Source organism: Quercus lobata, chromosome 1 (genome assembly GCF_001633185.2).
Source record: "Quercus lobata isolate SW786 chromosome 1, ValleyOak3.0 Primary Assembly, whole genome shotgun sequence".
NCBI lineage: Eukaryota > Viridiplantae > Streptophyta > Magnoliopsida > Fagales > Fagaceae > Quercus > Quercus lobata.
Genome location: NC_044904.1, coordinates 25294897 through 25307757, shown reverse-complemented (window position 1 = coordinate 25307757; position 12861 = coordinate 25294897). Strand labels below are relative to the sequence as shown.

The following is a 12861-nucleotide window of genomic DNA, read 5'->3' as shown; positions in this document are numbered from 1 at the left end:
CAAGGCCTTGGTTCTGTCCAAAACTTGTAAAGTACTTTTTCCCCCTTGAGTCCGAGAACCATACAAGGCCTTGGTTCTGTCCAAAACTTGTAATTTTTCTTTTGAGTTCCCCATAGGCTTGAGTCCGAGGACCATACAAGGCCTTGGTTCTGTCCAAAACTTGTAATTTTTCTTTTGACTTGGTTTCCCCATAGGCTTGAGTCCGAGGACACAAGGCCTTGGTTCCCAAAACTTGTTTTTCTTTTGAGTTCTTGGTTTCCCCATAGGCTTGAGTGAGGTCCGAGGACCATACAAGGCCTTGGTTCTGTCCAAAACTTGTAATTTTTCTTTTGAGTACTTGGTTTCCCCATAGGCTTGAGTCGAGGACCATAGGTTTTTGGTTCTGTCCAAAACTTGTAATTTTTCTTTTGACTTGGTTTCCCCATAGGCCGAGACCATACAAGGCCTTGGTTCTGTCCAAAACTTGTAATTTTTCTTTTGAGTACTTGGTTTCCCCATAGGCTTGAGTCCGAGGACCATACAAGGCCTTGGTTCTGTCCAAAACTTGTAATTTTTCTTTTGAGTTCTTGGTTTTCCCATAGGCTTGAGTCCGAGGACCATACAAGGCCTTGGTTCTGTCCAAAACTTGTAATTTTTCTTTTGAGTTCTTGGTTTCCCCATAGGCTTGAGTCCGAGGACCATACAAGGCCTTGGTTCTGTCCAAAACTTGTAATTTTTCTTTTGAGTACTTGGTTTCGCTATAGGCTTGAGTCCGAGGACCATACAAGGCCTTAGTTCTGTCCAAAACTTGTAATTTTTCTTTTGAGTACTTGGTTTCCCCATAGGCTTGAGTCCGAGGACCATACAAGGCCTTGGTTCTGTCCAAAACTTGTAATTTTTCTTTTAAGTAGTTTTTTCTCTGTATTTATTTATTTTTCAAAGGTCAGCCCCTAGACCAGGGCGGGGAGAGTTGGCTTGAGGCCGGAAGCCCCTAGAGCTGCCCGCACTATTGGCACTGCAAGGCGTAACCCCTAGCAGAAGTTTATGTCGGAGTAACAACTGCATGTCGTCGGAGATGGAGGAAACCCCGCGAACCTCTGCTTGCTAGAGACTTGACTCCACCGCCACCTGCGCCAATGCGCAAGCCTTCCCACAGACGGCGCCAATTGTAGGGACACGATTTTTAACGACCTAACGATGACGTTGGGCTCATATGTAAAGGGCCTAAACCATATGATTTGTAAAGAGTGGGTTTGGAAAAGCTTGCCCTTGGGCGCTGGGCAGCGGTTTAGTCATGATTTTCATGGAAGCCCATACGAAGGTGGGTTTGGCTTGCATAGCTAAGCCTTACACGGATGTGGTTTGAGAGGTTTGGCTCCTCGGACTTAGTCCGAGGAGCGTCTCATTCTCACCATTCTCCTTGTTTTTCTCCTCCCCCTCTTTCTTTTTAGCTCTCTTTCCCTTTTATACTAGTATTCACTTCCCGTTCTTCATCTACGTGTCAGTTTTTCCTTGTTTGGGGCAATTACTCGTCCTATCAATCCTTACGTCAGAGTGGTTGGGAAAAGCTGGATAACATGGTATGGTATGGAGTATGGGCTTGTCAGGCACTGGGCTCGTCAGGCACTGGGCTCCACGTTATGGTGTTGGCAGCTTTCTCGCTTGTACTGCTCTTGTACTGAGTTTGTCATTTTCTTCATGCGTTTTGTGAGGTATTGAGCGTGAGATCGTCCTCGGCCACATTCTTGGACCTTTAAGGGACTTTCATCATACGCCCTTGGTAGTGGGGCTCCTCGGCCTGGGCTTCAGGCCTTTAATACAAGGTGGGTTGGGACCGCAGATTTTGGGCCCCACATCATCATATTCCAATAATAAGCAACTAAGTTTTGTTAAGAAAAAAAAAAAAAAAAAAGATAACAAAAGGCATGTGTCATTGAATCTTACATTAGATAAATTATAAGTTTCGAAGATTTAAACTTAGAAAATCCATGTTCTTTAGATAACAAATAAAACACCTTATATTATCATTTCAACTTTCCAAGTGCGAGAGACCATGCCCCCGGCTTATTTTTATGGTGTTAGGCCAAACCCACGTAAATGAGTGGAGTCATGTTATTGCCTCTCAAAATGGAGGTTCGACTAGTTATATTTTCCTCTTTAGATTAAGGGTTTTACAATGGAGTCGTCACTTATTTAATTATTGGGATAAATAAAAAAACCAAAATTGAAAAATTCCTCATTTTATTAATTTTCAATTGAATTCACATTGATCATAGGAAAATTACATGTCTTTAGTTCTAGATATAATCTAAGATAAAGTACATAGCTTTGTTTCCTAGTTACAATCTAGAAATTGAAAATTATAAGGTTAAGCATTGGTCTATCAACTCTTGATCTAAGCTCGGAGGCTATATTACAATGTGAGAAAGTGTTAAGCACTCATCTTGCCCGGTGAAACCGGTCTTCTAGACTATAGTGGCCAACATTCATATCACATCACCTAATATGTTATCAATCAATTTGCATGTTGAATTTAAAGTATGTGCATGTGATAAACCCTAATTCAATTTATTAAGCATTGCATTTGGATTGAAAGATAAATTCTAGTGAATGTGTGTGAATGGTGATATCCTGGATTTAAGAATTTAAAAGAATTATTAAACAAACATGTTTTTCATGTAGATTTAAGATCAAAACTAGTGTTATGCATGAACATGTGATGAACAACCAGAACGTGTGAAGAACATATAAGAACAATTAAGAACATTCAAACATATTCAAAAGAATTTAAATGATTATTATCACGCTTTAATCTTAAACTCTCATCATGGAAACACAAAAAAACAATTAGGGAAAGTGATTATACCTTCATGCAAGATCCATATGGTGGAGGATGAGACTCTTGAAGGAGGTCCTAAGGGTGGAGGAAAAGAAGAGTTAGGAGAGAAAAAGTGAGTCTCACTTAATACCTTGAGTCTCAAGAAGATCAAGATATAACAAGACTACTCAACTTTTTAGAACTCAAGAGATGAGAGGAGAGGGGGTTTTTCTGTGTCTTGGAATGGAGGAGAGAGGTGTTTAAATAGTAGTGGTGGAAAACATATGAATAGAAGGTCATTTAAAGAGGGTTGAAAAAGGATCATGAACCTAGACCTTATTTTAGCCTTTAGGGAAATCTGGTGTATTAAATATAAAGATTGGTGGGAGTAAGGAGTAAGCCAAAATTCGATTTTCCCATAGCTTCCGTAACAGCCTGTAGAGCCAACTTCAAAAAATCATATCTTACTCAATTTCGATTGGAATTGTCTCATTCTTATACTCAAATTGAAGCCCCGGATGTCTAGGTTTTGGAAAAATTAACCTCATTCACATATTCAAAATATTATGAGAGATATCAACAAAATGGTTAGCAGATGTCATTTGTTAGAAAACAATTTCAGCACCATTAACATTAATAGGTCTCAAATTAGCTCCCAATTAACATTAATAGGTTCCAATCACTCTCATTTCAGACTTAATTAGTTCTAAATTTACCCTAATTAAAAGATAATTGCATAAATTACTCATTGAATAATTAATGTTTAATTATCTAATTAATTAGGTGTATGCAACCTTACCATAAAATGTTGTCCTAACCAATCAAATTATGACACATTACTAATCTTAAATTGATTATAATTATAACCAATTGGAATTAATTATTCATAATCACATATAGTCAGACTCAATTTGTGATAGTGCATCTCGGCCATTAAAACTTGATTTGATGATAACTTTCAATCTGATGGTCCAATTAGAGCTTATGACCAGTCGATTTAATCGTTACAACATTAAGATCATTTTAGTGAAGTGAGATTAGGGATCTAGTGACAAGAATCAGGATGCATATTTCCAAGGTAAAATTACCTTTTATCCTCTATGTGAGGTTAAATGCGGGTTGCAAAATGAGGTGTCAACACCAAGCATTACTACCATCTAAACTCAAAAATATGTAAAGAAAATTTTTGGGATGTTAAAATTTAGTGGGAGTATTTTAGACATTACACAATAAAATATTTTAAGAATCATAAGCTTTCATTAGGGTTTAACTAAGAGAATCACAATATTACATATTTGCTCTTTTCCAAAATATTAAGGCAAAAATTGTTTGATTTTAAAGTCAAAGGTGGAATTGTAAAATAGCCCAAACATAAAGGATAAAAAATGATTTTATTCTAAGTTTTTTTTTTTTTTTTTTTTTTTTTTGTGTAAAACTATGTGTTTTTACTTAAAATGGTGTGTAAAGAAAAAAATACAAAAAGTCAACCCAAAAAATTGTAAGTGAAACGATGAATTTTGGCTCAATAACGTTGACTAAACCATTAAAAAATTTCTACAAACACAACAAAATGGCACAACATTTTCATAATACCTTTATAATTTTGTTATATTTTATTTTGACTTGTAAGGAATTGATAGCTCAACAATTTTGAAAATATTGTAATGATAACAAGATGTCTTAACATTTTCACAAAAGAAATGTTATGTCCACAACAATTTTATAAAAAATTATAAGTAGTAGATTGTTACAAGTTGTTATTGGTAGGGAAAAAAATAATTTCATTAGCAAGTTTAAATTAGAACTTGTAAGGACAAGATTCGTAACGAACCATAACAGTGTTGGGTTCGCACGTAAAAAGGCCCAAACAATATCATTTGTAGAGCGTGGGTTTGGAAGGCTAGGCCTTAGTCACCTGGTGGTGGGTTTTTCGTGGTGGTCATGCGTGGTTAAATTTTCTTCACCCCTGGAACCTTTCTCCTGGAGGTGGGCTGGGAGGCTCTGGTTTTTGGCAATTTTTCCCAGCCTCCTCCCTAGGTCACTCATTTTCCCTTTTATACTGACCTGTGTTCGTTGTCCTTCGTCCACGTGTAGGATCAAACTTTCCAAGACTGATACTTGTCCCATCAACCCATACTCAAAGTCGTTGGGAGTGGTTGTAAAAGCCAAAGAATGCAGCTCTGTCAGGTGCAGAGCATTGAATGGCAGTAAGGGCAGTTTTCCCCGGATATTTTAGATTTTCTTTCAAACTTAGTCTTATACCCCTTTTGCCCCTCTCTTCGGTGGGACTTTGGGTTTGCCGAGGACTGAGCGGTCCTCGGCAGTACCTCAAGGCTATCCTATGCTTTACGTTATCGGGCTTGGGCCACAGCCCTCTTCGGCTTGGGCCTCTGGACTTCCTACGACTAAACGGGCCTAGTCCATAAACTATTGGGCCCTACAAAACTAATAACAATTTACCACCTATGGTTTGTTATGAAAGTGTTGTGAAAAATGTTGTAGATGTAACACTTTTTTTGCACAATAACTTTATTTTTAGTTGTGGTTGCTTCCAATATGATATTTTATTATTTTATTTTAACCTATTAGAAATTAACACCTCAACAATTATGAAAATATTGTGCCAATTTGTTGTGTTAATATTTTATTATTTTGTGAAACATTGCGAATTGAACAAATACCTTTCTTGGCCTTTCGGCTAAGATCAAGGTATGTATGTTGAAATGTCAACCAATTTTTTTAGTAATAATCATATGGCATGTAACTTTGGAATTGTCAACTCACGATCTAACGTTGAGGTGGTCGTCTAATATTTCATGGCCGGCAAAATTTTGGTAGACTTGGTAGCATGTTACATCAACTGTTCAACTAGTTCAATTCCCGTAAACGTGTTTCTGGAAGAAACTCTATCATTATACCAATCAATCAAATTCATTGCTGTTGCTTACTTTTTCTTAAGTTTCTAGGTGTTGAAATTAATTAAATGTAAATGGCCAAATACTAGTCTTAACGATTAGGTATTACATACCTGCTTCTGTGCGAAACTTTCTCATTTAGACCTCTATATAACCCAAATACCCTACCAGGTTCTTGGCACACACTCAACACTACCTTCCTTCTAAGTTCAATCAAATTAAGCGACGAAATGGCAGCTTCAATTTCTCACTCTGCCTCTTCATTCCTATTCATAGTCTCATTTGCTGTTCTCGTGATTTTCACGGGGAGCTCCTCTGCTCAACTCTCTAAAAATTTCTACTCTAAAAGCTGTCCACAGGTGTTTAGCACCGTTCAATCGGTTCTGCATTCTGCGATTTCAAAACAACCCCGCCAGGGTGCTTCTCTGCTTCGCCTCCACTTTCATGATTGTTTTGTCAATGTAAATTCCCTTTTCCTCTATCTACTGGGTTGCCCGAAGGCCTCCAGTTTTATTTTTTATTTTTATTTTTTTAACAGCATGCGATAAATATAATATTGTTCATATGTTCATATAATAAATTACTTTAACAATATAATAATAACAATGTTATAGATACAATTTTTTCACAATAGATCATAAGTTATAATCAGTGCAACATTATATTTATAAGAAAAATGTTAAAATTATTATAAATTTTATTAAAGTGATAAATTATAATTGATTAAACAATATTTTTATATGAAAAAAATATTAAAACTATTACAAATTTTTTATATAAAAAAATTAAAAAAATAATGTGGTAATGAATATGATCAACAGCACTTCAATAAAATAATATACGTGTTTGATTTTTTTTTTTTTTTCTTGGTGATTGATGACTCATCGGGTATTAAATTTTGTAATATCTCTAAAATTGGTAAAGTTACGTAATGAATACAACAAGATTCAAGATATTATATAATATTAATAAAATATAAAAAAATGCAGCCAATCTAATTAACCGTGGTTGGTTAGGAAATGGAACACGAAATAGCAGCATGATACATATGACTTGACATGAAGCAAGTCCTCGTGCTCAGATCTGGGGCACATGCATGGCACGCAGAAGTTGTCAAAAGTGAGTTGATAATGAAAGTCATAAAAGACTGCCTCTTATTTAGGGCTAACTTAAGTCCATCTAATAGTGAAATCAATAATTCTACAAGATCAGTTTAAAGAAGTATGTGAAGTACACAAACAATTACATGAATTCAAGGTCAAATAATTCAAAGCTTCGTTGAATTTTTCTTCTTGGCAGGGTTGTGATGGGTCGGTACTCTTGGATGACACTCCAACTTTCACAGGCGAGAAGACGGCAGCTCCCAACAATGGATCAATTAGGGGATTCGAGGTTGTTGATGAAATCAAGTCCGAGATCGAGAAAGAATGCCCCGGAGTGGTCTCATGTGCTGATATCTTAGCCATTGTTGCTCGGGACTCTGTCAAAATTGTGAGTTCATTATTAACTATGCACTAAGATAAAGCAAACTTTTAAAAAATAGTATTAGTTTTTATACCGTAGATTGACGTGCTTGTTGGTTGTTGCGAAATAATGTGACATGACACTATCTAATGAATTGATATTTGTAAATGTTGAAATGTAGCAGGAATAAGAGTAATTCTTGTGCCATATAAAGTGACATGACAAATGTTGTAATTTGTTTATGTAATGAGTTGTGGTTGGTGAGAAGTTGATGGGTCCATGTAATTAATCCTCCACCAACCACAATTTGTCACATGGATAAGTTATGGTATTTATTGTGTCAGTTTATGTGGCATAAGACTTATTCTATGAACAACTATTAACGATCACCGTATCATGTTTATTAAGATTAAAATAATTTAAGTTTTATTTAATAAAAAATTAAATAAATAAATAAACGACTATAAAGCCGATAAAACACTGATATAAAAACAAAATATCTAACACAAAATTTGGTTTTAACTGCACCTTACAGTCCCGTTTATGAGAAACTGAATCTGAATTTGTGATTGAAATCAGAATTTTGTTATTGATAGAATTGATCTGTACATATATATACTCAAAGACCCAAAAACAGAGCACGTGACTAACTAAATAAAAACTGCTCTGCACGTGTGAACACATACCAACATACGTAACTAACTACCACACGTGAGCTACTAGCCTACCCTTAGTTATATACAGAACTACAAGTAGCTTACAACACAACTCCAACTATGCTACATCCCTACTCTGTCGTTTAGGTGTGTCTGTACAATTCTTGATTCTCTTCAACTGTGCAACACTAGATTCAGTTACTAAACAATCACTCAACTCTTCAATCTTCATACTTGTTGCTTTGGCACCTGCTGTGACATCATCAAAATGTCTTGCTTGATCTGGCACACATTGATGCTGCCCTGGTGCACTATCTGCTGCACTGTGTTGCAGCCTGAGCTGCATCAGTGTAGCAGCTGATGCACCTGCTACATGCTTGTGCTGCCTTGGTGCACTGTCTGCTGCACTGTGTTGCAGCCTGGGCTGCACCAGTGTGGCAACTGATGCACCTGCTGCAGAACTGGGAACTACATCTTTAGGACTTTGATACCGTTTGATAGTATATATGTACCAAAAAGATATTTGTAAATGTAATATCAAACATGTTATATTCGATTTGACAGTATATATGTACCTGTTTATTTGTAAAAGAAAATAATAGTAGGATTTTCAGTACGCTATCATTACTCAGAAAGAAATCATAAGTAGCAATGGTTTAAATTAGCAACCTACTCTTTAGTCTATACTATAGAGTGAATGTTACAAATTCTATTATAAAGTTCTTACAAACTTTTGTGGCATAAATCTTCTTCTTCTCAAAAAATAAAATAAAAAATAAAAAATACAATAGCTTTTAATAGAAGTTTATTCTTTATGTTCTACATCAATCATATTTATTACCATGTTTAGATTCTTATCCAAGACTTGTACCATTTAATAATGCCATGTGAATCGATAGAATCATGTGAAGTGTATGGCTAACTCAATAATGAAATTTTATATAATAAAATTGATAATAATTTTCTAGATTTTACATTTTGGTCCTCCTTGATGGTGTCTAATAATATTAATTACTGGAAACACGTTGAACATTATGCAGCTCGGTGGGCCCAAATGGGATGTCAAGCTTGGAAGAAGAGATTCTAAAACAGCAAGCTTTTCTGCTGCCAACAGTGGGGTCATCCCTCCCCCCCTTTCTACCCTTAGCAATCTCATTAATAGATTTCAAGCAAAAGGTCTCTCTACCAAAGACATGGTTGCCTTGTCCGGTATGCCTCTCTCTCTCTCTCTCTCTCTCTAACATTCATATATGTTATAACTCTCAATAACTTTCTAAATAGCCATATTTTTTGACAACCCTACTTTTAGATTATATTGCATGTTTACACCCTCCATCTTTACAATGTATAATCTGGAGAATGTTTGAATTTCAAGTTTTGTTTTTCTTTTTACTGGTTATAATTATAAACAAAGTATGAGTTAATGGAACGGATAATAAATGACAATCTATACATACAAAATTTGACAAGTAGTGTTAAAGATACAAATTTTTTTACAAACTATTAATGTGGTAAGTAGTTATTGGTAAATAAAAAAAAATGATGTTAGTTGTGGCGTAAATGAAAATCAATAAGAAGTTGGTTACAGCATTATTTTGTAAAAATATTGTAAAATAGTTTATGGATGTAACACTACTCAAATTTGACAAGCGTAATAATTTAGAACACATAAAACTTATAATCAAAAAGTGCAAGTTTCAAAACTACAATTAATTCGTGTAATATTGACAAATAATTATACCAAAGATAACTTGATCTATTCTAAATGTTGGAAATGTATACCTAAATATCTAATATGCTCAAAAAAAAAAAAATATATATATATATATATCTAATATACTTTTTTTTTCCCTTTTCAAGATAAATTGTTTACATTATAATACTCCTCATCGTATTCTTGTATACCTGATGGCAGGAGCCCACACAATTGGGCAAGCAAGGTGTACAGTTTTCAGAGACCGCATATATAACGATACCAATATTGATAGTTCATTTGCCAAGACTAGGCAAAATACATGTCCAAGGACTACTGGCCTTCCAGGAGATAACAGGATTTCACCTTTAGACCTCAAAACTCCTACAGGTTTTGACAACTATTACTACAAGGACCTCATCAACCAGAAGGGTCTTCTTCGCTCTGATCAACAATTGTTCAATGGTGGATCCACTGATTCATTGGTTAAAAAATATAGCGAAGATACTGAGACTTTCTACTCTGACTTTGTCGAGGCAATTATCAAAATGGGAGACTTACAGCCTCTCACTGGATCGAGTGGTGAAATCAGGAAGAACTGCAGGATGGTGAATAATCAGTGGAGGTGATTTTCCAGAAAAAAAATAATTTAGAAATGAATTACTGAAGATTTATTTCTCTTTTTATTGAAAAAAAAAATTTTCCAATACTAGCCCCACTGGAGGGCAATTTGTTTGTTTGTGCTGTAGTACTTTGAGTGAAAATTTGTAAACTTATTTATTTGTAGAACTTGAAATTTGTTTGGATTATTGCTAAATTTAATAAATTCCCTTTTGCCTTGGTTACTTCTTTTGGGATTTCCTCTTCAATATGGAGTCATAAAGAATAAGCCCCATGTTTTTATAAGAGCAATTTTTTTTTTTTTTTTTTTAATTCAATAGTTACAATAATTAGGAATGTGATATTTGAACTATGAAAGTCTCTATTTGGAAACAAGAAAATGTGTCAGTTGAGTTATAAAACTCATAAATTTTAAAAAAGTAATTCTACAAGCAATCAATTTTACCATATATTTCACAATTTATTGAAATTATTAGTTATATAGATGCAACATATTATTCTCATATAAGTTTATCAGTGACTTTTATTATGCATTAATCACAATATAACTAATCATGAAAAAAGTTACTAATTTTTTTATAGTCAGACTTACTGTATTTATAAATAGATATAAATAGATACGGTTAGCACCTTGACAAGGAAAAAGCTTCATTTTATAGAGGAAAAAAATGAAATTGAAGAGAAAAATCCCTTTGACTTTTAGCAATGTGAGAAAAGGCTAAATGTCGTGATATATTGATATAAATAATAATGAGACATAATATTACAGTTTAAATTCTCTTTTCCTCACTTAAACCATATAATATATAGTGAGACTCGAAATTTATATGTTTAATTATTATCTAAATATATATTAACAAATATTATCAAAATATTTGGAAATATATAAGAGTCTTACAAAAAAAATTATATTACTAACTCATAAAAAAAAAGGGGGGGGGGGGGAATCGAAATACACGCTATACAAATATTGGATATTTTATTTGATCTTTGAGAATCAAATATATTGGATAATATCAAACTAATAAAACAATCAAGTTTTCTTTTTTAATATCAATCAAATACTACTATATCAGTCACTAGGAAAACTATCGAGCTTATGTCTCAAAAATTTTGAAAAATATGAACTTTATACCCTTCTCGTATCAGCTATAATTATAGATTTTTTCTTCTAAAAATATATCATCTATAATTATAGATTTTTTTTTTTTTTTAGAAGAAGCTATAATTATAGAATTTGGTCTAGTGTTTCACTCCCCACCCTAAAACCTAACATGGCTAACTATCAATCCAACCACAATAAAATAAATGCCTAGAATTTTTTTCCCCCTTATGTGCCTATTCTCAAAGAAGATATTTATGTTCAACCCCCAGTGTTGAATTAAAAACCAACAAATAACTTTAATTTATTTTATTTTCAGATTGATTATAATTCTTTTTTAAAGAAAATATAAATATACTATAAAATATTTTCAAATTAAGTATTTTATCTCTTCAAATTCAATTTGGAGGTCTTCATTCATATTTTAAAAATAAAATAAAAAGAAGAAGAAAGGAAGAAAAAAAAAAAAAAAATTATAAATCGCGATAGGTTCTTTGAAGTATGGGGATCCAACTACTTTTGGGTCAAACACTTAGTGGGCTTATGGGCTAGGTGTTCGGGCTAGGTGTTCAGATTACATTAGCTAGAGAGTATTTATGTTTTATATTGTCCCAAAAATATAAATAATTTTTTTTTTTAATTCAAAGGTTAAAATAAAAGAAGGAAAGATTTGAAGCTTATTCTCCAAATAAAAGAGAATAGTGTGTGTATATATATATATATATATATATATATATATATTTATTTACTGGTTTATGTGAGTTTTTCGTCATTGACGTTGTAGCCTAGTGGCACCCAGTTCTGTTGTAACATTTATCTTAAGGGTTCTATCATCCGCACTTACCAAGCAAAAAAAAGAAAAAAAAAGGTTTATGTGAGTTTTTCCAACTAGTTGAGCTATCACACATGACAATAAAAATTAAAGTGTAATTATTGAGTATCCAAATTGGGTAGCAACTGACATTATCTTCCAAGCTTCAAGATATCTAATGCATCAATTTAAGGACACTTTATAGTCCATTTGGATTAAGGGGTAGGAGAGGAGTAGAGTAGAGTTAATTGAAAATTAATCTATTTTTGGTCAACTTTAGTGTGCGTTTGAGATGAGCTGAATTTTTCAGTTTATCTTCACTTTCAGCATATTTTTGCTACTATTCATGAGTCACACTTCATTTTTTGATACCATTCATAGGTCACACTATACTATTCTGCTTATTTTTAACCTTTTTTTACACTTTCAGAAAAAAGTTTTCAACTTCATCTAAATAAACTGTTCCAAATAGACACTTATTCTACTAACCACCACTCCCCCCTCCCTCCCCTTAATTCTAACGGGCCTGAAATAATGATTTGTGGTCTCGTCCTCCTGCTGACATGATAAGGGGCACATTGGGTGCACCCTTTACCTTATTAGCAAAACATAGGCAATGCAAAGTAAGATCAATGTGCTACCACACACAGCATGGTAGTGCCCACTGCCTGGTGTGGACTGGAGTATTCTGGTGCAGCTAGTAAAAATGGGCCTTGTCTATTCGCATGTTAAGTTGTAAATGGACACGTAAAAGCTAACAGGGACCATTGCATTTAATTAACTGGACACGTACGTAGAAAGT

At 34.0% G+C, this 12861-nt stretch overlaps 1 protein-coding gene across 1 annotated transcript; it reads left to right on the top strand.

Annotated features, from left to right (window-relative positions):
• The first annotated feature begins 5885 nt into the window (after window positions 1-5885).
• Window positions 5886-10365, top strand: LOC115990035 (peroxidase 4-like). The gene is made up of 4 exons (XM_031113926.1): window positions 5886-6173; window positions 7012-7203; window positions 8873-9041; window positions 9748-10365. Exons 1-4 carry the CDS (start codon window positions 5943-5945, stop codon window positions 10152-10154), a joined length of 999 nt encoding a protein of 332 aa, XP_030969786.1. The 5' UTR covers window positions 5886-5942; the 3' UTR covers window positions 10155-10365.
• The last annotated feature ends 2496 nt before the right edge of the window (window positions 10366-12861 follow it).